Below are 27,694 nucleotides of genomic sequence, written 5' to 3'. Positions count from 1 at the left end.
TAGAGTGGAAAAGTGAAAAGATTTCAAAGGCTTTGTATCCAGCTTACAACAGCATGAAGGAATTAGTGCTGAAAGTCACTTTTAGCAAATGTTAGGTAGGTTCACAGGTTCATAGGTAGGTACTAGGCTATTGACCCTAGGGCCTATATAAGCCTAGCCAAACAGTACCCTGGCTTTTGCCACCCAAGAAAATTATTTTCCTGTGCCCCTGTCAAGCAGAGCCACAGAAGTAATCCCTGGGGTGAATTTCCTATCTCCCATCCAATCATCAAGATTTTTCTTGAAGAATGTTAATGAGGAGCTTTGTTTGACAAAGATAGGTAGTTTGTTCCAGAGTATGGGACGCCTCTGAGACAGGAATTTATCCCTCCAGCATGTTCTGTTTATTGTGGTGACAAGGTTTAAGTCTCTAGAGTGTGTAGCTCGAGGGATTGGGATTTCTTTAAGTGGAGCATGTCCAACAGCTCTGGGGTTTGACATAGCTTTGTATGTTAGGCAGAGATCGCCTCTGAGTAGGCGATATGCGACGGAGTAAAGCTGGAGTTTTTTGAGACGGTCTGCGTAGGGCATCTGTTTGAGGCCAGTAATCCTCTTTGTGAGGTATTTCTGTGGCCTTTCCAGTTGTTGTAGATGTCTTGTGAGGTACATACCAAAAGGGACGTTGTACTCTATAATGGGTCTAATGAGTGATGAGTACAGGGGAACAATGACCTCTTTTTTCTTGGATAAGAAACTTTTTGTGATGAGGTGTGCCACGTAGAAGGATTTCCTGACTACTGTGGCGATTTGATTATCAAAGGAGAGACTACTGTCCACCTGTGTCCCAAGGTCTCTTATCACACTTTCAGTGTTAAGTAGACTACCACCTATGTGGTAGTTAAGTTCATGGGTACAGAGTTTTTACCAAAAGGGATGACAATACACTTTTTGGCATTGAACTTGAGGCCATGGCTTTGACACCAGGCATCTGTCTCAGTGAGGCCCTTTTGTAGGATGTCCACATCATTAGGAGAATTGATTATGGCTCCTAGTTTGCAGTCATCTGCGAACTTTGTTAGCCAAAGACCTTCTGTGTTAGCCTGTACTTCAGAGAAGTAGATACCAAACAGGACAGGACCTAGGACTTAACTCTGTGGTACTCCACTTGTCACTGGTTTGAAGTTGGATTTAGAGTATGCTACTTTCACAGTGTGGGCTCGGTCAGTGAGCCAGTTGGCAATCCATCTTGTGACATAGGGATTTATACCTAGTTTAGTGAGTTTGTCTATAATTCCAGAGTGGGGGATGGTGTTGAAAGCCTTGGCGAGATCTAGATAGGCTGTGTGTACCACCTTACCCTCATCTACAGCTTTGGTGAGCACTTCAAAGAAGTCTATCAAGTTTAGGAGACATGATCTGCCTTTTACAAACCTGAACTGGGTAGGGTCCAGAATCTGGAGATTACCAATGTCATTGTTTAGAAGTTCCATGATGATATGCTCCATAGCCTTGCAAACCAGGCTCGTCAGGCTAATGGGGTGGTAGTTCCCGGGGTCCGTGGTGGCTCCCCCCTTTATAGAGTGGGATAACCGTTGCTGTGCGCCATTCAGTGGCCACAAAGCCTGAGGTGAGGCTATGACTGAACACTGTACTTAGGTGGGGTGCCAGTTTGTTCTGTAGTTCATGTAGAATGCAGCCTGGGATGTTGTCAAGTCCCATGGATGCTGTGTTCTTGGCTTTGGAGAGTGTCTTTTTTACCTGTGCAGCCGTGATTACAGGCACTTTGCATTCTTCCGGTATAGAGATGGGCCCTTTAGGGGATGAGAGAGGGGTAAAGTTAGCACTGAACCTATCTGCCAGGATGTTGGCAATATCAGTTAGTTCTGTATATTTAGTGCCATTGTGCTGTAACTCAGAGCAGATCTGAGTGTTGCCATTGAAATTATTGACATAGCTATAGAATGCTTTGTGGTTGTCCTTAGAATCAGTGACAATTTTGTTTTCGTAACTAGCTTTGGAGGATTTTATGAGGGATCTCAGCTTCTTACTGAGGCTGACCACAGAGTTCCTCCAATCATAGGATTTTACTCTTTTTTGCAACAGTTTCTTTCTTCTGTTGTAGAGTTTGTTTATAGCAGGGGACCACCAGACTGGCTTCCTTTTTTTGGAGGATAGCAACTTGGTTCTGTTAGGGATTGCACATTCTATGCACTTGTGTAAGTGCTTATAATGTGCAATTGTATAGGATTTATATTCCATCAGCATGGGTGTCGTGAAGTTTGCCACTTCTGTCTTAAGAAGCGTGAAGTTTGCTTTGGAGAAATTTTTTATGGTGGTTTCCCTAATGGGGGGGGGGGGGCCTGGGATGTGGATGTCTAGGGTGATTTGCTTGTGGTCGGAACTGACCAACGAGGAATTGACCTATGGTGTGAATATGGACACGCCTCCACTTTTAGTGCTTCGGTCCAAGTTAGGTGGCCGAAAGGTGTGGTATGAATTATAGCCTGGTAATGCAGGGGTGCTCTCTGGAGCCTTGAACCAGGTCTCTGTCACTGCACAGATTTCGAAGTTCTCCATTTTAAGGAGTGCATTGAGTGAGTGCATTTTGAGGTTTAGACTTCTAGCATTGAGTAGCATTACCCTCAGATTTTGCTTGCTTGTACCTGTTACAGTGGTGAATTTGTCATTTGAATCTTGCCTAAAAAGGCACTATAGGGGTGTCAAGAGCCTTAGCCAGTATCTGGAATCCCAAGGGCGACAGGTGTGGGCCATCTCTGGCAAAGCATCGTGGTTGTCGATCATATCATCCCAGGCAGACAGATACTGGATCCCCTTAGAATGACACCAGAAGCTTATCCAATCGTTGAAGTCAATCATTTTGTCCTTGTACTGTGGTATCATTCTGAGTACTGCCCTTTTTCCACCGTTTTAGGAACATGGACCTGATTTTATATATATATATATATATATATATATATATATATATATATATATATATATATATAGTACAGTTGTGTACCTACCATAAATGTAGATGTTCGAGTGTATTCACTGTTGCAGTCATTACACTTGGGTTATCCTGCTGGCAGGCTACCCGCAGTCGGCCTGAATTCCAAAGTCTAGGTCCGGCATCGGTTGCTGTTACCTCTTCCCTGACGTCAGTGCACCAGGGGTATAAGAGATGCAGCCGATGCCATTTTCTTCAGTTTTTCTTGCCCCAGATGTCAGGTGCCCCCAAATTGGTAGGCTGAAAATTATGCCAATAAGTATGCATGCACAAAAATAAACATTTCCTTCATCTACAAGCAAATACACCACATGGGTTGTATAGGATAGAGAAGTACAGATAAGTCCCAGCAGATAAAAGGGGGATGGTGTGTGGGTAACTTGGACTACAACAGTGAATACACTCGAACATCTACATTTTTGGTAGGTACACAACTGTACTATGTTCATCGTGTTTCGCTGTTGCAGTCATTACACTTGGGTTGAATCCCAAAGCTGAGGTTGGGTGGCTGGGTCTAAATAGGATTAGGAGAGGCTATAAGGCCCTGCAGAACTGCAGTGGCAAAGCCTGCTCTGGATTTAGAGTAGAGAGGTAAGTGGTAGTGCTTGGTAAAAGTGTGCACTGAACTCCAAGTTGCAGCCTCTAAAATGTCTTTGGTTGGTACTCCTCTGAGGAAGGCTGCTGAAGTAGCTGCTGCTCTGGCTGACTGTGGCCTAATGCCCACAAGCACTGATTTGCCATGTTGTGAATAGCAGAAACGAATGCAGTGGCCTATCCATTTTGAAACAGTCTGCTTTGAGATAGCCTTTCCTTGTGATCCTGCAGCATATGCTATTAAGAGTTGCTCAGTCTTTCTGAAAGCTTTAGTTCTGTCCAAGTAGAAGCATAGCTGTCTGTGTATGTCCAAAGAATGCAGGAGTCTCTCACCCTTATTCTGTGGGTTTGGATAAAAGGTAGGCAAATTAATGGTTTGGTTAAGGGCCACACTGGACATTACCTTAGGCATAAATGTCGTGTTCATCCTCAGAGAAACCCTGTCTGGATGGAAAATGATAAAAGGTTCCACAGCCATGAGTGCCTGTAACTCTGAGACTCATCTTGCAGAGGTTATTGCTAGGAGCAGAGCTGTTTTCCAAGATAAGAACTTTATTTCAGCTGTATTGGCTGGCTCAAAAGGTGGCAGTGTGAGTTTTTCCAAGACATAATTGAGGTCCCATGCAGGTACTGGTGCTCTCCTTGGAGGTCTTATGTTTTTGGCCCCTCTGAGGTACTGTCTTAGCAATGGATGTGAAAAAATTGGTTGTTCCGTATTGTAATGAGCTGAAATGGCAGAGGCATAGATTTTAATTGATGAAAAGGATAGGCCTTTGTCCAGCATCTCAGTTAGGTATTGTAAAATCTGAGGAATATTTGGTACAAACATGTCAATTCCTTGTGCCTGGTTCCAAGCACAGAATCTTTTCCATTTTTCTGCATAAGATTTTCTGGTACTGGGCCTCCTGGCCTCCAAAATAACATCCATCACTGCTTTAGAGAGAGATGTGTTCTGAATGGCTACATTATCCGCCATGCTGCCAGATTTAGGGTTCTGAGTTGGCTGTGCAGGATCTGATTGTTTCGTTGGGTCAGTAAATGAGGAATTAGAGGCAATGTCCAGGCTGGGCCTTGAGACAAGCTCTTTAGGATTGGGTACCAGTGCTGGCGAGGCCAGTCTGGAGCAATCAGAATAATTTTTGACTTCTCTTGTCTGACCTTTAGGAGTACCTTGGGGAGGAGAGGCAGAGGAGGAAAGGCATATACCGTTGGGTTTTCCAGCTGAATGATAGAGCATCCACTTTCTATGCTTGCTTGTGATAAGTCCTTGTGCAGAATCTCTGTAGTTGGCAGTTGTGAGGGGATGCAAACAGATCTATGTCTGGGCGTCCCCATTTCTTTATTATCATGCTGAAGACTTGTGGATCCAGTTTCCACTTGTGGGGATCCGTGAGGTTTCTGCTTAGTTCGTCTGCCAGAGTATTTTTCTTTCCTGGCAGGAATTGTGCTTGCAGGTGTACTTGATAAGTCAATGCTGTGTCCCACAAAGCCATGGCTTGTCTGCAGAGGGGGTAGGAATGAGTGCCTCCCTGTTTGTTTATGTACCACATGGCTGTAGCATTGTCCATCCTTATCAGTAGTTGTCCTGGATGGAGTAGATCCTTGAAAGTTGTCAGGGCATTCTGAACAGCTAGCATCTCTTTTTGATTGATATGAAGATGCCTTTGGCTTGTGGGCCATGTGCCCTGAATGCATTTTCCTGCCATGTGGGCCCCCAGGCATAATCTGAAGCATCTGTTATTATTGACTGCCTGGCTGTGGGTAGGGTGAATGGCTACCCCTTGTTGTGGTGACAGGCCTATGCCCACCATCGAAACTCCTGTTGCAGGCAAGGAATGAGGGTAATTAATGTTTCCAGGCTGTGGCAATGTTGAGTCCAAACACTTTTTAAATGCCATTGTAGTTTCCTCATATGCAGTCTGGCATATGGAATTAGCAGAATGAAGGATGCCATGAAGCACAAAGCCTGCAGAATTTTTCTTGCAGATAACTGGGTCTTTGCTGCCAACATTTTGAAGTAAGAAGTCAGTTGCCTTTGTTTGTCTGGCATGAGATAAGCCATCTGGGCAGTTGTATTTAAGCTTGCACCCAGGAGTACTATCTCTTTAGAGGGTACTAGTTTTGATTTCTTTTCGTTTACTGTGTCCCCTATGCAAATTAGTAAACTTTTTACAAAGGCCAAATGCTTTAGTAGAATGTCCTTGTTCTTTGCTTGAATAAGGCAATCATCCAAGTAAGGATATATTTGAATTCCTCTTTGTCTGCAAAATGCAATTACTGGTGCCAGGCATTTTGTGAAGACCCTGTGCGCAGTAGATAAGCCAAAGGGCAGTGCAGACAATTGGTAGTGCATTGAGCCAGCTATGAATCTGAGGTATCTTCTGCATGATGGTCTGATTGGAATATGCAGGTATGCCTCTTTTAGGTCCAAAGTTACAAGCCATGCCTTCTTGCCCAGCATGGGCAGAAGCTGCTGCAGAGTCAACATTTTGAATTTTGGAACGTCCAGAAATGTATTTAGAATAGACAGGTCCAGTATTGGTCTCCAGACTGTCTTTTCTGGGTACCAAGAAAAGTCTTGAATAAAATCCTTGTCCCTGCTCTTGCTGTGGTACCTGCTGAATGGCCCTCATGTCCATGAGGGATGAACCTTGTTTTTGTGCCTCTGCCCATTGATTGTGTGGCAGGTCTGGCATACCTTTTGCCCTTGGCAGGGTGTGAAAGTGGAAGCTGTAGCCCTGGGACACTATATTCAAGACCCATTTGTCCTGGATGATCATGTGCCAGTTTTGACAAAAAAGTGCTAGTTTTCCCCCTAAGGGGGCTGTCAAAAGATGAGTGCTTGGTGCTGGCAGAGGAAAGTCATTGGGACTGTTTCCTGTATGACTGTGATTTGTCTTCTCAGCTTTTGGAGGTAGAAGCGCCCCACTGTTTAGGCCTGTATGAGCCCTGGGGCTGGGATCTGCCTCTGGGGCATCTGTATCTGCCTCTTTGTGGCCTGTCTGATACTGGAAAGGACCAATTCTTAGTTGGCCAGTTCCTGCTAAATCTGGGTGGCTGTACCTGTAAGAAATCCTTTACTGTTTACATAGATTTCGCTTTGTCCTCCATTTTCTTCAACACCTCCTCCGCTTTAACACCAAATAAGGTATCATACTGTAATGGAGCATCTAATAATTTTGCTTTAACATGATCAAGCAGATTCTGTTCCTTTAACCAAGCATGCCTCCTAATGACAGAACCCGTAACTGCAACCCTGCAAGAGGCCTCCAGAGAATCAAAACCAGATTGCAATGTATGCTTTCCCACTTGTTCAGTTGCATGCAATAAATCCTGTATTTCCTTATTTTCCGCACAATCAGAATTTTATAACATTTTCTGTTTTAGCCGTAACATTAAGTATTGCTGATATTTAAGCATATGAAATTGACAATTTAAATCCCTCACAGCCAAAATAGCAGAAGTGTAAACTTTTTTTCCCCATCTGTCTAGTGCTCTTGAATCTCTATCAGAGGGGATAGGGTTTTTTGCAGTAGAAGCCTTGACCCCTTTGGGAACCCTGAGAAATAGTTTCTGGGTTAGCAGCAGCATTTTTATAAAGAAATGTATGTGAATCTGGAACCATGTAATATCTGTCTGGTTTAACAGGGGCAGGAGGTAAAGAGTCAGGAGAAAGGCCGGACTCTGAAAATACATCATCTACAATATCTAACACAGGAGGAATAGCCAAAGGCCTGTGCTGAGGGAGTAAAAGAAAATCTCTAAGCCTTTTCTTGGATTCTGAGTAGTCTTGGCTCTGCCATTGGAAATGCTTCCTCGTGGTATGCAGGGTTTCCCCAAAAGAATAATCCTCAGGCGGTGAGGCTGAATGGATAGATTCTTCAGCATAAGAATCCTTGTAAGGAGGAAGAGAGTATTCCTGATCAGAAGAGGAGTCAGAGGAAATGGAAACCTGATCTGAAGATTCATATTCTGTCTCTTGCTTAGACCTCTTGTCAGGAGGGGGATGGGAACCCCTGATCAAGGTAATTAGGTCTTCGGCCATTTTGAGCATCTGTTTTTTAGGCATGGTAGTCTGTCCAGGAGAATGCTGTACTTGTTTCTTTGTCGTTAGAACTGCTTTAGTCTTTGCTTTGGAAGCTGAAGTAGGCTTTACATATAACTGTGTAGGTCTGAAAACACCCTCAGAAGCCGATGCCTGCTCAGCGGCTCCGGACCCATCTGAGGGAATAGTTTCTGAGTGTCCAATACCTTGAGTATCCAGAGACCTAGCTGGCTCCACATGAGAGTCGTCAGCGGCCTGTGGCTCTGAGGTAGCGAAGCCAGGGGCTGCGAATGCGCCTCACTGAGAACCGGCGACTGGCTTAACAGAAGCCTCGTCGTCGGTTTTGGACCTCGGATACCTGTCCTTTTCTTTTTCCTTGCGCTTTTTATAAACTCCGGTCGTCGACTGTTCTGACAGCATTATATAATTGAATCTTCGGCCAAAGTAATGAAAGGCAAAATCGTACCGACGCTTAATAGTGCGTTGGTTAAATCTAGCACAAAACCGACAGCTAGCAACATTGTGATCAGGGCCTAGGCAAGGAATACAGTAAGAATGAAAATCCTTATGAGGTATTTGCTTCCCACACGAAATACAATTGTTAACTTTTTCTGACATCGGACTGGAGCAAGAAAAAAGTTTCCCCAATGGGGTACTTAGCTTTAATGAAGACTTTGGATCTGAAATTCGTTTTTGAAAATCTCAGGAGTCGGCCGACCGGCACTTGCGAACTGCTTTTGCTTCAGGCATCGCGCGGCAAGAAAGACTAAAGAAAATGGCATCAGCTGCATCTTTTATACCCCTGGCACAATGACGTCAGGGAAGAGGCGACAGCAACCGACGCCGGACCTAGACTTTGGAATTCAGGCCGACTGCGGGTAGCCTGCCAGCAGGATAACCCAAGTGTAATGACTGCAACAGTGAAACACGATAAACACACATATATATATATATATATATATATATATATATATATATATATATATACATATCTATATATAAAGAGAGAGAGGTTGGGGGGGTGCAGTGGGGATTGCCCCCTTCAGAAAAGCTTAACATGTTATTAGCCAAAAGTGTCTTTCAGTGTTTATTTTTTGATCTGTTGTCCTTTGGACAAATATTTGACGGATAGTAATGAATTCTCTAGAACAGTCTATGCTGTTCTGTAGACATAACTACAATAATATCTCAGCTAACCAGCACCCAAGGGGATTGGTAGATGCTGGATAACGGTAGTTTCTGGTTGCTTGAGAGTTACTATTAAAAACAGCCCTGACTAATACTGTATCCTACACTATTTAGTTTGATTTGTTCTCAGGTTGGGAATATAGGGTATTTATTCCTATCTTCCCTTTGAAAGGTCTAAGAAACATAAGGCATGTTTCTGTGAAGGGAAATCAGAAAGTGCAACATATGGAAATTTTGCTGTATTTCTTCAATATTTTTTTGCTGGTTGCTTGAGAGTGCCAGTTGCTTGAGTTCCGGTTAACTGAGAGTTTACTGTATTGCAAAGATATAGATAGCAAAAAGGCAGTTCGTAGGAGGACAAAACAAACTGATGATGACTGGTAAGGCACCAGAAAGAACAGTTCTGTGAGTATATTCACAGTAACAGTAGATGTTTGACAGTGGTATTCATGGCATGTGGAAGTTAGCCATGCATGACGTCTGAGGTGCAGTGTACAGCACTAGCTCATCACAGCACATGGATCTCCATTTCAATTCTTGGCTGGGCTGCCTCCTGTGTGGACTCTGCATGTCCTCCCTGTGTTCGCCTGAGGCTTTCCTCACAAACTCTGGTTTCCTCCCACAGACATGTGGGAGGCATAGTGGTGAACACACGCACCTCTCAACTTCTTAGTACAAGAAATCTGGACAAAGCCTAAAATAATGGGGGAAGGCCCAAAAACAAGGAAAGACTTTAAATACTGCTCTTACAAACTTAGGAAGTTGCTCACATAACAGCATTTTCTGAAGTATATGAAATCAAAAACTCAAACGTATGTTATTATTTAGTGACTTAATCCTCAGTGATTTGCCAGAAAACCACAAATTTTATGAGCAGATCAAACATATGCGGCACAAATCTGGACATCTGCGAAAATATGGACATTTGAGAGGTATGTTGGTAAATCTAAAATTGTTCCATAGTGTTTCTGCAGTATGCATATGTGAGCATGGCAGTGCTTGTGTGTGTATGTGTTTGTGTGTTTATATGTGTGTGTGGGGAGGTGGCATGTGTGTGTGGGTGTATGTGACACAGAGGAAAGGTTTGGCAATCTACTATTGTTCAATACTTGGCTAGTAAACTCCATGGATGGTGGTGGTCATCAAAGGGTTGCTGTAGGAGTCAGAGTGACTTGTAAACATGGATGGAAGGATGCATGCCCAAATGGCCACACTTCCAGAGATCCATGGTTGCCATGCCATGCCACAGGCTCACACCACTCTAAAGCAGGTAAGCAGGCCTTCTTTTTATGCAATGATGTGCTATCCTGTTCTTTTTTGCCAGAGAAGGAAAGGGAGACTATTCTAATTTGTTCATAAGTAAGTACTGAGCTAGCTGTCTTGCAGGTCATTTTAAGCCTAGCCAACACCCCCTTTTTCCTGCTCAAAATAACCTATCCTATTTGGTTATAGATTGGATTTACTCATCTTATGGTCAATAATTATATATTATCCCTAATGAGACTAAGTGGGATCATTTCAAAGATAATTTGAGCTCCATGCATGGCTTAAATGTTTTTAGGAACTGCCTCAGTCCATTAGTAGTACAGTGGGAAGTCCTGGGGTAAATTTTCTGTTTCCCATCTATAGAATTAAGTTGCACATGAAAATAGACAGGAATGAACTTTGTTTTATGTGGATGGGGAATCAGTTCAAGAGCAGTGGTATCCCCTGCAAGATATACCCGTCCCCCCAAACCGTTCTGTTTATGTTGGAGAAGCAGTTTAGATCAGTAGACTTAGTTTGTCTGATGCCATTTGACTTGCTTATGTGCAGTAAATCCATCAGTAATAGGTCAGAGGATTCCTTGTATGCCATGCAAATGTCACCTCTTAGCAGTCTGTAGGATATCAAATATAGTGACAAGGTTTTCAGTCGGTCCACACAGAACATGCGGTTTAGGCCTTGTATCTTTTTAGTAAAATATCTCTGCGGCCTTTCTAGGTTTTGCATGTGTCTGGGCAGATACAGGCCAAAGGGGACATTATATTCAATGATTGGCCTAATGAGGGCTGACCAAAGTGGGAAAATGGCATCCCTAGATCTAGACACAATCCTTTTGTTTATAAGCTGTGCAATATAGAAGGGCTCTCTTATGACAATGGACACTTGTTGGTCAAACATTAGGTTACTGTCCACATATGTTGTCAAATCCAGAACAACTGGGTCAACTCTTAGGGTTGTATTGTCAATGTGTAGTTCCCTGGGGTAGATGCCTTCCAAAAGGATAAAATAATGCATTTTTTGGCATTTAGTTTCAGTCCCTGACTTTGGCACTGGTTGTTTATGTGGGTCAAACATTCTTGCAGGATGGCTGAGATTCAATGACTGCTCCTAGCTTGCAGTCATCTACAAACATAATCAGCCAGAGCCCTTTGATATTGGCTTCTACGTCACTTGTCCTTTTAACATTTTGAACGCATTAGTTTTTTGTTCAGTATTAATCTGTTTACAACTTTGTCTTAGACATACTGGACATATTTTTTTACAGACCTGGAGTATACATATTCGTGTAGCCACTCTAACTGCTTTATTAACAATTTATATATACTATCCCATACCATTAACTGTTTTCATACACTGCACCTCCATTATCATGGGGCTTGAGAAAGTTTCACTCCTCTGTATTTACACTACTTGTTAAAATAATTAAAATTAAGTACTCCCTTTCCCTTTCGTTGCTCCAATGTGATGCTAAGATAAATACACTCCAAGTTGCTGAAAACAAAATCTTCAGATTTGTACCTCTAGCTGACAGCCACCTACTTCACTGCAATCTTTTACAAAGATGTAAATGGCTACCTGTCCACTGCAGGGCAATCCTGTTGTCTAAGGATATTAAGTTTCAAACTTCTTAATCTTGGCCACTACTCGTCAAGTGACACCTCCAGGTGTATCTGCAGGTACCTCCTACTGCTCCTCTAGGCGTCAAATAGTACTTGCTCATACTTGCATTAATAATTCCAAAACCATGCTACATACAAGGTTTCAGAATATTTTATCTTGAAGCATGCATGATAGCAAACACAACTGTATTGATATTTGACCTCTGTCAATGAGTATTTGTTAGAATTGTAAGGTGATAACTTCATTTTTAAAGGGTCAGGCCACACCCACTAGGGGTTAAAGGTACACACTCAAAACAGTTGTACTGGAGTGAACGAGTTAATTAGAGAGCCTAAATATGATCTTACAGACTCCCAGGGCAACAGCATCTCACTTTTTAGACCATGTTTTAAAACAACAATAGGGTAAAAAATATTCTACAAACTAAAGCCTGTCACCTAGAATCACTTCCCTAGTGAAATCAGGGCACAAAATTAACTTAAGGCATTCAAATCCAAACTAAAACAGCATCTTCAAAAACAACGTGCTTGCAAATGCTTTCACGATGCTGACTAACATACATACAACCAACCAGCTCCCCAACCAAATGCAAAATCTACTTTACCATTGCTGAACAAATGTTTGAAGTAATGACGTGAAAAGACGTGTGTACTGTAAATGTCCTCTGAATATGTAAATATGGTCATCTATCTTTTACTGTACGCTGTACAATTATTGCTGTAACATTCCCAATCAATTCTGCATTTAAACTCTAATTTTCTTTCTTATACATATTTTAAAGATTTCTACGTCTGTATATTCAAATTTGTTTTTTAATTGCTCTGCTAATGCATTTCCTATTAGAAGTCCTCTTATGGATACAAACTCAGCATTGTATTTATATTTCTGCTCTTCTCTGAGGCCAAATAGTGGCTAGAAAGGGTCAAAAGACTAGTCCCCTTACCCGATTAGCAAACTGAAACTAAAATAAAATAAAACAAAAAGGTAAACAAACATTAGCAGTCATTTTTATACTCTGTACATACAAAACATGGACAGACACACTACAAAAAAATAATTTCAGCCCACCTAAACAAGCCTCAAACCCAAATTTACAGAGAGTGGAGAAAAAACTACAATCATAAAACTAAGACTGTACCTCCCCCATTCACTTCTATATAAATGTGTATAATCTCACACAATTCATAGACAGAATGCACACACAACCTTGCAATAGACTTTATAAACTGACCACCAAGAATTGAAATTCACAATATTAAAACAGCAGAAAATGTTCAGCTAATGGAAAAAGAAATGATCTAACCAGTCAGAAAACAAAATTACCACAAAAAAAAACTACCACAGAGGCAATGGAATAAGTAGAAAAGGTAATGCAGACTGAAGCAAAATGTGAAGAAAGAATGCATAAAATAGAATATGTGAGGAATTAATTTCTGTAATAAATTAAATCTATTGAATTGCAGGATTAGATAACTTGGTTGAGGATTAGTTTCCTATAAATAAATCCTAACATAACCATCACTACTCCTCTAAAATACATCAAAGAATTAAATGATATCCCCCCAAAAAGATTAAAATTATCTCAGAATTAGAGAAGAAAACCACACACATGACATAACACTCACAGAAACACACATAAACTACCTAAAGCCCTATTCAACAGACAGTTTAAATAATTGTTACAGAAGCAGTGAAAATAATTGCAAACAAACAGGGTAAAACAAAGGATTCATGTTGATTCCTCAAAGGTTTAGGAGAACGCAAAAAAAAAAATCGAAGGCAGTTTGCAGATACCACCTTCAGTTAACATTTCCCGGAGGCACAACTCTGAGGTCACAATTGCCACTGTCAATAAAAATGGTCTCTGCGAACTGCCTTTGATTTATTTTTTCCATTTGCTGAAACAACCTTCACTGAGATGACACATCCCCAAAACAAACAAATGGAATGGAATAAGTCAGGAACTTAATTTACATAACAAACAAAAATTCTTGTACTGCAGCAGTACCAGGTAAGGCGCAGAATTAGTTCCCTAAATATACAGTATGGGTTGCTTCATCTGTTACACACCACACCCCACAGAGTCCACACACAACTGTGTGTGTGTGTGTGTGTGTGTGTGTGTGTGTGTGTGTGTGTGTGTGTGTGTGTGTGTGTGAGAGTGTGTGTGTGTCTCTGTATAGCTAGCTAGCTAGATAAACAGATATGCATATGTGTATAAATATAAATAGATATAAGCTTCATTCAGTGATTGAAACACAACTCATCAAATGCATTCAGCGCTGTCACAATCTAATGGAAATGCTATCAAAACCGCGATACATCAGATCAGAATGCGACTAGTGCAGGATTATGGTACAGTAGGTAATGCATTATGCACTCTTCCCACTTTTGTGCAATCATGAGACGTGGGGGCACTGACCCCACTTAAAAATGCAAGAATGCAGGGAACACATTGTTTAGTGTTTTCTGCAGTGGTGTGTATGACTTTAGTTTTGAATGGTAAGGTGTGTGTGTGTGTGTGTGTGTGTGTGTGTGTGTGTGTGTGTGTGTGTGTGTGTGTGTGTGTGTGTGTGTACACGATAGCTTTTGGTTTTTACTTGCAGCGTTTGTTTCTTTGAGTGATGATGGCATGCGTGAATGTGAAGGCATGCATGGTAGTGTGTGATGAGGTGTGTGTGTGTGTGTGTGTGTGTGTGTGCGCGCATGTGTGTGATGATTGTGTTTTTATTGCTTATGTTTCGATATGTAGGTTAGTAGATTATTTACCACAGACTCATGTATAAATATATAACAATAATTCTCTCTCTCACTCTCTCTCTATCTATCCATCTATTTGTCTATTTCAACATCTGTACACACATAGGTTCATAGGTTGATACTAGGCTATCTGCCCTAGGGCATTTATAAGCCTAGCCAGAGTGTGTTTGGCTTTCGCCACCCTTTTAGATTAGATGACTGTGCCTCTGTATAGTAGGTCACAGAAGATAGCCCTTTTAAGGTTAGTTTACTGTGCCTCTGTCTAGTAGGGACACATAAGAGATCCCAGGGGTAAACCTACGATCTCCCATCCACTCGTTAAGATTTCTCTTGAAGGGGGTCATTGAGGGGCTCTGCCTAACATGGATTGGGATTTTGTTCCAGAGTGAGGGGAGCCTCTGGGATATGAATCTGTCCCTCCAGCATGTCCTATTTATTTCTGTGCTGAGGTTTAAGTCCCTGGAGCATGTAGCTCTAAGGGATTTGGATTTCCTGAGGTGGAGCATGTCCATTAATTCTGGTTTGGACATGGCTTTATATGTCAGGCACAGATCGCCTCTGTGTAGGCGGTAAGCAACTGAGCAGAGCTGGAGTTTCTTTAGCCTAACTGCGTAGGGCATCTGTTTGAGTCCCTTGATCCTCTTGGTGAGGTACTTTTGGGGTCTTTTCAGTTGCTGCAGGTGTCAGGTAAGGTACATCCCAAATGGGGCATTGTATTCAATTATGGGCCTGATGAATGATGAGTAGAGGGGCACAATGACCTCTCTTGATCTAGATGTGAACCCTTTCGTGCCTGTCACCGGATGTTTAAATGAGGTCTCCTTATTAATGCTGCCGCAGGCCTTGCATATCCCACATGGTACACTGCCTGCTACTGCCTTTACTGATCTATTGCTGGTAATAGATCTTTCTTTACATAGTAGGTCCTTCAAATTCTTATTCTCCTATACCTGAAGCTCGGGCTATTATCTACTATTCCCCTTAGACCAATGTCACAGGTCAAAATATTCCAATTCTTTTGTACAATCTTACAGACATCACTGATGTTACTGCCATATGTAAACATCAGTTTCAAACCTCTTTGTGTAGAGCTATTCCTGCTGGAAGCAGGTAACTCTCCTTGAGTCCGTTTCAACCAAGGTTTATACCTACTCTGTCTAAATCCCTTGCTACTATCCATGACCCTATTAACCATACCCCCTTCATAACCTCTTTGTTGAAAACAACCTCTGAGTTTAGTCATCTCTTCCTCAAATTGTGCATCAACCACACTGATTCTGGAGGCTCTGCTGACCTGCCCCTGTACAATATTGGGAAACATGAACCGAGGATGCATGCTGTCATATGACAGCAAAGTGTTCTTCCAGCACTCCTTCCTATGTAAACTAGATGAAAAACCCTCTTTTGTCTGTTCTATGCAGACATCCAGAAAATCAATTGTGGTATAAGAAGTGTTCGCAGTGAACCTCAAAAATGTGGTCGTAGAGTGTAAGTGCAAGACAAAATTATCTAATGAACTGATGTCCCCATCCCACAAAATAAAAATATCATCTACAAAACGTGCATACATTCTGATGTAACCCTTCCACCCATCATTGCCTAAAATAGTAGATTGCTCCCAACACGAGAGGACAAGAATGGCATACGTGTTTGCACAGGGGGTGCCCATCGCAACCCCCTGCGCTTGTCTGTACACTGAATTGACCCCCATGAAGACATTGTTTTCTAATACTAAGGTCAGCATCTCCTTGATAAGATTTATCTTATCGTCTAATACTCCTAAGCCTTTTAAAAGCTCTCCAACAGAGGCTATGCCATAATCATTGTGAATGACAGTGAATAGACTGTTGACATCTAAGGTCACCATCAAAAGCCAACCATCCCTATCTGCTTTTTCCACATCCCCCAAAATCTTCAAAAAATGTCCCGTATCTACCAGGACATTGTCCATTCGCTCAACATAAGGTCTGAGTGTAGATTCCAACCAAATGGAAATATTCTCCGTGACCCAACCCCTACCAGACACTATAGGTCTTAGGGGTGGGTCTACTAAGGACTTGTGTATCTTGGGCAATGCCTTAAAGATGGGTGTGACCGGCTTATCTATCCACAAAAACTTAAAAGTTTCTTCGGTGATCTTCGGTGATCTGCATGTTATTGAGTAACAGCCCTAACCGGTGATGCACCCTGTCAATCACCCGTTTAACTCCCAGAGGATTAATCTCAATGTACGTGCTATTATCTGATAACATATCAATTAACCTATTGTTGTACCAAACGGTATCTAGTACCACCACTGCTCCTCCTTTATCAGCCATCTTAATTGTCAAATGCCTGAAAGGAAGGGCTACTTGTAGAACAACTGATATAGTATATCTGGCAGAGTGTTGTCTGTGTCCCTGTTTTTATGTAGGGAAGACCAACAACATGTTTAAAGTGAGGATTTTGCAGCATCTCAGTAGTATCAGGAATGGTGATTTGTGTAATGCTTTGTATAGACATGTGAAAGAACATCCCACACATAACTTTAAGTTTAGGGCTATAGTTAACATTAAGGTAAACAATAGAGGAGGAGATGTTAAGCAGCTAACAGAGCTTGCAGAATCCAGATGGATTATAGAGTTGATGGCACATAGAAACCCAGGATTGAATGATGTAATACCGGTGAAGCCCGCCCTCCAGAACAGGTGGGTTTTTCATTGAATGTTATTGGTTAATGTTCCTTTTTTAAACAGATTGTTTGTATTGAGATTTTTATCTGATGAAGGGTTGAATCCCGAAAGCGCTCATCTTGTGTTTTGCATTATTAAGTTTTATTAAAAGTTTTAAGACATAGCAGTGTCCTGCTGCGTTTGTTTGTTTGGATTCCTTTGGTTTTGGTTTTCGCTTGGCAGGACTTTAGCATAGCACAGAACTTTCTTTTTGGACTTGCACATATATTTGAGCTTGTTGGGAGGAGGAGAGGGTGGTCTGTGTACATAAGGCAGTTGTAACATTGCCTCAAGATTCCCAGATTCACCAGCTGGACTGGAAAGTAAACCCGAAACTGACTTTTGGACATGCCAGAATAGTAAAGGAACTACTTTTTGACCAAAAAGGACCAATAGGGAGCCAAGTACTTAAAGGGAGTATAAGAGGGTGTAGTGCTTTAGTTTATTAGTGTTTACTTATAAGATTACTTATACGAGCAACTGCAGGGCTTTAGAAAGAAAATAGAGTGCTTACTTTGAGATTTAGAACAGTTCTAAGGGAAAAAGTGAAGAGCAGACTTTGTGGAGCCAGGAATAGTTTAAACCTGTTTAAGTGGTGCTGCCCGATGCTGCGCTATGCGCAAAATCGTCTAAAACCATGCAAATGCAGGTTTTAAAGCAGGGAAACTGAAAGAGATAGGAATTGACCCAAAATGGCCAATAAGCTACTAGTTTCAGGGCTGAGACCACTCCTCCAGGGACAGATAGGCTGCTCAAAGCTCCCCACTCTCACTGGTGAAAAGAGAAGCTTCCTCCTATCCAAGCAAGGATATGGGCAACACAGGAAACTATACCACAGTCCAGAATTCAGCAAAACCTGAAATCTGGAATAATCTAGTTCAGCAAAGGTGGGAAAAGAGAATGTTTTTTGTTTTTTTCAGGAAACAGCAGAAAAACACACAGAAAACACTGTAAATGCTATAAACAGGCTAGCTCACTTTAGTGTGTAGCCTACAACAGTTATACAATACAAAAACGACTTAAATTGATATAAAACAAGTGCAAAAACTGTAAAAAGCAGAAGGCAAATGCAATTTAAACTTTTTAAAGTACAGATCAGTTAGAAATCCGCTTTTTAGGTGGGAAAAGGCAGTCAGAGCAAAAAAACAGAGAAAAAAATACTTAAATCTGGAAAAGTCTCTCTTGGGACTCTCTGCTGCCTGAATCACTCTGCAGGACACCACGAGGAGCTGTGCAGAGTTGTATACAATAACAAAACTTTTTAAATCAAAGATTCGCTAAAAAAAACTGGAGTTTTAGGCGGAATTAGTTAAGACAGCAAGAAAAGCAGAAAAGTGATACTTAATCACTCCAAAGTCACTCTTTTGTCTCTCTGCTGCTGTAGACTCTGCAGAACACCTGGAAGGCACTTGCTGAGCGGAATACAAGCGTAAAAACTGTGCAAATGACGTTTTTATAGCAGGGAAGTGAAAGAGATAGAAATTAGCCCAAAATGGCCAATAAGCTACTAACTTCTGGGCTGAAACCACTCCTCCAGGGACAGATAGGCTGCTCAAAGCTCCCCTCTCTCACAGGTGAACAGAGAAACTTCCTTCTATCCAAGTAAGGTAATGACAACACAGTAACTTGTAACACAGCCCTGGATTCAGCAATAACCTGAAAACTGGACTATACTAGTTCAGAAAGGCGGGAAACTAGTATATTTTTTTTTTCAGAAAATAGAGCAGATACAATCAAAATTAGCCCAAAAAGGCCAATAAACTACTAATTTATGGGCTGAAACCACTCCTCCAGGGACAGACAGCATGCTCAAAGCTCCCCTCTCTCACAGGTGAACAGAGCAACTTCCTTCTATCCAAGTAAGGTATGGCAACACAGAAACTTGTAACACAGCCCTGGATTCAGCAATAACATGAAAATTGGACTATACTAGTTGAGATAGGTGAGAAACAAGTACACATATATATATATATATATATATATATATATATTTCCAGAAAATAGAGCAGATACAATCAAAACAACACTTTACCCAATTAACCAGTTAAAAAGCTTAAAACTGAGTCCTGTTCCAGCAGTCTTCAATCAGACAAGTTCTAACTGCACAGTCCTGCCACTAGGGTACAGAGAAAACCTTCTCCAAAAAAGACGGCCTGTATCAGTGCACAAGTTATACAAACAAAGCTAGATCCAGCCGGCCTGAATCTAGTCTATGCTACAGCAAACAAGGCGTACCGATTTCAGAAAGAAACAGTTCAAGTAAGCATGCGCAATAAGCCTTTAACCAGAAATTCCCAGCTCAGAAGGGCAGAATCTAGCCTCTCCTCCTACAAGAGTGCAGACCACAAACCTTCTTAATGTAAAATAACTGGCCTGAAGCCCAAGTTCTTAACCCAGAACTAATACACTTTTAGAATAACAGACACTGAGCTTTCAATCAGCAGTTCCCAACTTAGAAGGATGTATGCTACCTGTCCTGCCACAACAGTGCAGACCACAAACCTTCTTAATGTAAAACAACTAGTTTGAAGCCCAAGTGCTTAAACCAAGGGCCTTAGAATAACAGTTACAATTTAATCAGGCTACTAACAAGCAGTAATAAAGGCAGCAGAATAAATTAAATTGAGTACTTTTAAGAAGAGGCAAAAGCAAAATAAGGTAATAAAGTAGGAATAAACACAAATACAGTAAGGCAGATGAAGTGCAATTTTTTTTTTGAGACAGAGGAAACAGAGCAGATTAAGATACTATAGGGGAATGCCCTTCCCAAGTGCTCTCTCTGTACACCGCAGAGGAGATAGGACTGGTAGGAGTATCCAAAATCAAAATATGATCTCACTGTACTCAGTTGAGTGAGCAAATGAGATGGGTCTAGGAGGAGTGTGCAAAAAGATTTACAGCAGGGGTGGGCAATTCCAAAGCCACCAAGATTAACACCACAACTAGAAACAGGGAGGGGGCGGGGAATTAACTGCAGAGAGACAGAGACACAATATTTAGTAAATCAAAGACACACAATGTTTACTGACTCAAATCTTAAATAAGTGCAGAAAAAATATACTTAAATCAGCTTGTGTCCAGTTGATATATGCAGACAAGTCTCAGTAGCCAGCAACTCGATTTAAAATGATTACTAGGAACACACACACACACACATAAAGAAAGAGAGAGAGAGAGAAAGATTTGTATATACGTATACACAGACACACACACCCATATATTAAGTATCATCGCACCATATTTTAATAAATTCCAGATTTTCAAGCCCCATTCATTTTAAACTGTCTCACTGATTGCTACAGAAAGGAGAGCAGGACTTGCCACACTGCAGGACTCGTGTTAAAGTCTGTTCCGTCAGATTTGCTGGACTGGACTTTACTATTTGGGACCTAATAAAACCGACTTGAATGCTTACAAACTAATACATGTAGATAGATATATAGATAGATAGATAGATACAAAGAGATAGACAGATAGGTTTTAGACAGACAGATGAACAGATAGGTAGGTAGACAGATAGATATACATGTACATTATGTACAAACAAACACACAGGAGTGTGAACAGACAGACATGAGCACACACACACACACACACACACACACACACACACACACACACACACACACACACACACACACACACACATTTGTGCAGACAACTGAAGTTCTTTCATAAAAAGTAAATCAATTTATCTGTTCATAAAAGAATGCATAGTGATCACTCACACACTCATGACTTTAAACTTACCAGCAATTTAAGGGCAACAGTCATCAGGACAGCACAGGCTGCCATTCCACCAAGACCAAGAAGGTGTAAAGTTCTGCGACCAGCACGTTCCACCACAAACAACTAGCAAAAAGAATGAAAACAGAAGGACTGATATAAGTTGTGACTATACATACTACAGGATGCATTTATCCAAGTCGTTTATCTGTTCATATACACTATAGCTGAGATAAAACCCAATCAAATGAGGGAATCTTGTTTCAAAGTGAGAAGTACAACAAGGACCTGCTGCAGATCAGAATATCATGCAGTGTGACCACATTTCGGAACATAAAGAGTAATGCATTTCAGTAAAATAGCAAGATAAAAATTATTACAAGTGCAGAGAGCATATGACTCACGAAGTTAGACAATTTAGTAAATATACCTACAATCAGTTCTATAATCATTCTGGAGTAAACATGCTTTTAATTTGCCCTGAATCCCTTGATATCATTATCAGTTATTCATTATTAAGACCTTTTTATTGATAAATGTAAAAAGATAATGAAAAAAAACACTAATTTAGAGAAAAATACTCATGTTACAGTTCTGGAAGGATTAAAAATCAGTTCACATCACAGACCATATGCAGGGCCATCAAGCACTGTATTTGGGAAAACAACTATTTTCCAGACTGACATTTCCACACTGCAATCAGATACAACTAAGCAAGGGCAACAAGGAATAATGAGGACTGAGATGTGACTTGGAGAAGCTCGATCAACATCTTCGAGAGCACAGTTCTGCAAGAAATTAAACACGGTACAGGAAGCTGTTGATTCACAACTAGCAAACGATACCAGGAACAATATGGATACGGACTGCCCACAAAATATGAGGGATCCTAGTACTTCATGTAGTGGGAAACTTGCCTTTCAGTTTCTGTTTTCTGGGTGTTATGAATCTCAGTCTTGTACAGTTTGTTTGTAAAACGTGTTAGAAAATGCTACCCCACATTGTAAGCTTTAAGGATACAAATGTCAAAAGGTTGACACTAACAAAGAATAATTCTGACAGGCCATGCAAAATTTTGACCTTCCCACATGAGACAAAAAACCCCAGCATAATGAAGTCCTGTAAAAGTCTTGCTTTCTTAAAAGGTAAGACAGCAATTTGCTCATCACTTTTCATTTTTTACACAGATCTGCTCTGATGGAAAAGTGGGCTTCAGCCAATCACATCAGTGATGGTCCACGGGGTTACTGTACAGTTCCAAGACAGATCTTTAGCTGAGGAATATGGTACATGAAGGTTACTTTCTCATGTGTACCAGTGAGGACAGCCAGTATTCTCTGGGTCAGAGAAAGACCAGCAGACTCATCCTGAGTCTCTCCACCCTTATCTTCTGCAGCACATTGGACAGCAAAGGAGCTAAAGGGTACCCATAAAGGAACAGGCTGTTTCATAAAAAACAGAAGATGACCACTTTTCATGTTTTCTTCCATGGAAATAATGTATCAGATATTGGAAGGTGACAGCTGTCTACAGAACAGAAGATGTCTGTCTCCCATAGGCCCAAATTTTCTTCAACTTTTTGAAGTTGGTTCTGTTTAGCTGCCAGACATGACTACTGATACCTATTCTACTTAGGGTATCTGATGTGCCCTTTGCACCTTATAAATCCACCAACTGAGGCAATGATATCTTGAACAGCATTTAGGGACCACCCAGAAAACATGTCGGATGCTATTATTCACAGAGATTTATATGAAATAGTGTGGCTGGTATGCAGCAGTTATACGAGGAGAAAGCACCTGTCTGTTTATGCAATACATAACTGCAATGTTGTTTGTGGTCTAGAGCAGAACTCCTATGTGGTCTAGAGCAGAACTCCTACTTCTCAATTTGTTTCAAAGTTTTGAGAGCCATGATTACAACCACCATTACTTTGCTGTTGAATGAGACCTCTCCTGATTTGTAGTTCACTGACTTTACATCTTGAGGTTGCTAGGATGCACTCTCCACACTCTGTCTGATGTCATTAAGTTCTTTTATGAGTGGGACTTAGAAAAGGTATCATCATACACTCCCCAACCTGAGAAGACCACCAAGCAGTTTTCTTCTATACACATGTCGGACTGGTATCTCTTCTGTAGATACTGAGAATGTTTTGCCACCAGACTTTCAGGTTCCAGGGCAGTTTCTGCACATGGAGCTTTGCCAGCTGCTTCATGAGAATGATGGAAAACAAAAACTATAGTGCTCCTTCACTGTCATGGTCAGTTTCTGTGACTGGTATAAGCAAATTTCCTCTAGGAAAAACACCTTTTCTGGTTAACAGGATGTCCTGGTCAACCATGTCTTCAATACTGTTCGCAGAAGGACTCTGGATATACTGGGGTTCAGTCTGGACATTACAAGGCTCTGAAATAACCCAAGTTTCAGAGGCATTTGACAGCAAGTGCTAAATTCTTTACCAGCTTCTTCTCAGTCTAAGCCTGCAACAAACACTCATCCAGGTATGAACAGATATAGATACCCCTGCTCCTTACAAATGCAACATAGTGGCAGAACTTGCCTTTCTACTTGTTTCTGTTTTCTTGAAGTTATGATCCCTTGAATGCTTTGGGGTTCAGAAAGGGAAGGAGGGACTGGAGGTTGAGCATTTTGAACTTTGGCAGCCTTAAAATAGGGTCAATTTGGAAACAGCTAGAATAGAATTCCTTTGACTGTCTTCTCTGAGAACCTGGAAGAATCTAGAATCAAACTCCTTCCTTTCTCTTAATATAGGCCTTCTCTATGTCTCACTGAGCCAGGAGGTGGTAGAGGAGGGGAAGGGCCAGCTCCACCTGATCTGTTGGGATAGGTGGCAATTCCATGAAAGGAGGGAGGGTTCTGCATTCTGTTTAACAGCCAGATGAAATGATGTCAAATACTCACTTGTCTGAGGGAATTCCTACCCACTTTTTCTTGAAGAAAGTCAGTCACCCTTCCAAGAGGTAGGGGCGAAGATCAACAGAGTTGGGGAACCAGACTTTCTAATACAATCATGACTGTTAAAAGTGCCCACTACAGATTTCTGTGTGAAGACCAAAAGGGCAGCTACTGTCTAAGGGTTCTAAGCAGCCATCCATTAACGTCTCTTGCAGGGGCTGACTTTCCTATCAAGCATGCTTTCTGATGATGGCTCCAGTAGCTGCTACCTTTGACCATGCATCTACAGAACCACACCTAAATGTATGCGTTTGTCCAAACTTTGAGTCACATGGTCAGCCTAGAAATTGTAATCTTCACAGAGCATCATTGATCTGTAAAAGCTAATTCATCTTCTTACCTCAGGATCTCTCCTTGGTATTTTGCCAGGTCTAGAAAATAAAAGTGACTAAAGTATAGATTTTTTCCCCTAAAACATATCACAAATCCTATTCTCCCTATATTATTTGGAAAGTACTGAGATCCAGTACCAACCTGGAGCTCCTAGATGCATCCATGGAAACTACAGCTATGTCTGCTGCCAGGTGTTTATATAAATATTGGGGGACCTTCTGACCTCTACAAAATCTAAGGTGATCAAGACACTTGGGGAAGTGCCATAATGCTACTAGCCCAACCCTCGTGCACCATGGTGTGCAAGGGGGTGACATGAAATGGGCTTGTGGCATATTACTAATGCCTCAGTGTGTGACTCAGACAAAGCCCCACCCTCCCCATGTAGACAGCACTCCTCATGTGTTCCCAGCCATCATCACAGAACAACTATAGAAGCATTTTTCAGCATACACCTCCACCTCCAGGATAGGCATGCCCATTCATTCTACCCCACCATGAAGAACCAGAGGCAATAAATGAATTCTGGTTCCTGGAAGGTTTGGGAATTCAAACCATTGCACGACACACACACACACACACACACACACACACACACACACACACACACACACACACACACACACAACATTCACAAATATTCACATGGGCAATATAGTATAAGGGCATTGCTAGTTCACCTATGACACATCTTTGGGATGTGGGAGAAAACTGGTTCGCCCAATGAAAATCCATGTGGGTACATTGTGCATGCATGTCTGCACTGTGCAAATAATGCCATGAAGAATTTTATTCCAAATTACATATTGAGTGCATATATGATGAAAATAGTGTAGCTAGTTTATACAGAATTGCTTTTTTATCTTACTTGTTATTCACTGTTTTTTTTCCTTGCCTTATTCCTTAAAATATTTCATTATGTACTTGGCTAATTTGTTCAAAATAAATAAAAAGTAATTTGAGAAAAACAAATATATTTTCCTTCCATCAGTTTACAACTATGCATGTCTATGCTTGTGTTTACCAACAATTGTTACAGTGTAACATGGTGTGGCCCTGTATACTGTGTGCTTATCCCTGTCAGAGGTACAAATACAGTGGAGTAATTACAGTCTCCAACAAGCTAGTGTCTGTATGCAAAAGTATTCAAAGTATGTGCAGCTGGCTGGAGCATGTGCTTCTGTACAGTACCAGCAGAGGTGCAGAGTGTGAAAAGTACAGTTGTGTACACTTACCATAAATGTAGATGTTCGAGTGTATTCACTGTTGCAGTCATCACATTTGGGTTATCTGCCTGCAGGTAGCCCACAGTCAGCCTGAAAACCAGTCTTGGGTTTTCTGCATCGGATGCTGTCACTTCTTTCATGACGTCAGGTCGTCAGGGGTATAAAACATGCAGCCGACGCCATTACATCAGTTTTTCTTATAGGTTATAGGTTCATAGGTTGGTACTGGGCTATCTGCCTGAAGGCATATATTAGCCCAGCCACGTTGTGCGGTATTCACTGCCCCTTTAGTAGTTCCCTAGACCCTTGTACTAGCAGCTAGTATCCTTGGCCCCTATCTAGTAGTGCTGTTGGTGTGATCCCCGGTGTGAACTTTGTTACCCATCCACTCATCAAGGTTCCTCTTGAAGAGTGATAGTGAGGGGCTCTGTCTTATGTAGATCGGGACCCTGTTCCATAGTAAGGGAAGTCTCTGCGAAGGGAATCTATCCCTCCAGCATGTTCTATTCATTGTTGTGTTGAGGTTTATATCCCTAGAGCGTGTAGCTTGAGTAGATTTGGTTTTGCTAAGATGGAGCATGTTCAACAATTCTGGGTTGGACATGGCTCTGTATGTTAGACAGAGATCGCCTCTGAGAAAGCGGTATGCAACAGAGAACAGTCTTAGCTTTTTCAATCGTGCTGCATAGGGCAACTGTTTGAGGCCAGTAATCCTCTTGGTTAGGTACCTCTGTGGTCTCTCCAGCTGCTGGAGATGCCTAGCCAGGTACATTCCAATTGGTGCATTGTACTCAATAATGGGTCTGATGAGGGAAGAGTAGAGGGGCACCATTACATCCTTAGATCTTGATGCGAACCCTTTCGTGATCAGATGGGTCACATAGAAGGATTTTCTAACCACCTTGGCAACATGGTTATCAAAGGAAAGCTGACTATCTACTTGGGTCCCTAGATCCCTTATTTCTTCTTCAGATTTCAGGGGATTACCTCCTATGTTGTAGTTTGCGGGTGCTCTGTTTTTTCCAAAGGGGATTACTACACATTTTTTTGCATTTAGCTTGAGACCATGGCTTTGACACCATGCATCAGTCTCATTTAGGCCTTTCTGGAGGATCTCCATGTCGGCTGGAGACTCTATTATAGCACCCAATTTGCAGTCGTCCGCAGACTTAGTCAACCACAGCCCTTCCGTGCTTGCCTGTACTTCTGAGAAGTATATGCCAAACAGGAGGGGCCCCAGGACAGAGCCCTGAGGCACACCACTTGTTACTGGTCTGAATGACCTATACTTCTAGTGTCACTGTCTTCGACAGACAGAGCACAGAAAAATAATGAGTATAGTTCATACTAAAGGGGTGCGTAAGCCCACAAGCGATAGACTAGGGGCTTAAAAGCCCCTCGGGGCCTAGGATACCTAGTATAAACCTATGAACCTATGAACCTATGAATTCGGACATAGATCCCACTATTCTTACTTTATGGGATCTGTCTAAGAGCCAGTTTGCGATCCATCTTGTGACGTAAGGGTTTATGCCCAGGCTGGTGAGCTTATCAATAATAAGTCAAATAACAGCCCCAGAAGTCAGGAGCCCCCAAAATAGGAAGCAATTACATGGTATGGAACACCCCCAGCAAAAAGCAAATACCATTGATACAACATATTCCAAACCAAAAAAGATAGGCAGAAGTAAAGAAAAGTCAGGGGGCTGGAGGGAGGGCAGCCAGGACTGCAACAGTGAATACACTCGAACAATTACATTTATGGTAAGTGTACACAACTGTACTATGTTCTTCGTGTTTCACTGTTGCAGTCATCACATTTGGGTTGATTCCCAAAGCTGAGGATGGGTGGAGGTAGTTAAGAAGCATTAGGGGTAGCAATCAGGCCCTGTAAGACTGCTGTGGCAAATCCAGCTCTGGATTTAGAAAAGATAGGTAAGTGGTAATGCTTGGTGAAAGTGTGTACAGAGCTCCAGGTTGCAGCTTCCAGGATGTCCCTGGTAGGGACTCCCCTGAGAAATGCTGTAGAGGTTGATGTAGCCCTAGTGAAATGTGCTATGATTCCCTGTGAGGTAGGTATCCCATTGTGTTTGTAGCAGAAATGGATGGATGCAGTGTGGTGTTCCATTTACAAATGGTTTGCTTTGTAATGGCCTTGCCCTCTGCCCCTGCAGCAAAGCTGACTAGCAGCTGGTCAGATTTTCTGAGAGGCTTAGTCCTGTCCAGATAGAACCTAAGCTGCCTGTGCACGTCCTGGGAG

At 41.7% G+C, this 27,694-nt stretch overlaps 1 protein-coding gene across 1 annotated transcript in view; it reads right to left on the bottom strand.

The window, feature by feature from the left end:
- SLC2A1 (solute carrier family 2 member 1) overlaps positions 1 to 27,694 on the bottom strand; it is a 582,025-nt gene that overhangs the window by 34,988 nt on the left and 519,343 nt on the right. The window contains exon 8 of the mRNA XM_044063044.1: positions 20,921 to 21,022. Coding sequence (XP_043918979.1) covers positions 20,921 to 21,022 — 102 coding nt within the window. The remainder of the gene's footprint in view (positions 1 to 20,920; positions 21,023 to 27,694) is intronic.

This window comes from Protopterus annectens, chromosome 2.part1 (genome assembly GCF_019279795.1).
Source record: "Protopterus annectens isolate FY-2018-M chromosome 2.part1, PAN1.0, whole genome shotgun sequence".
NCBI classification, from domain to species: Eukaryota; Metazoa; Chordata; order Ceratodontiformes; family Protopteridae; genus Protopterus; species Protopterus annectens.
The sequence above is the reverse complement of the archived record's forward strand: the minus strand, read 5'-3'. Positions and strand labels throughout refer to the sequence as shown.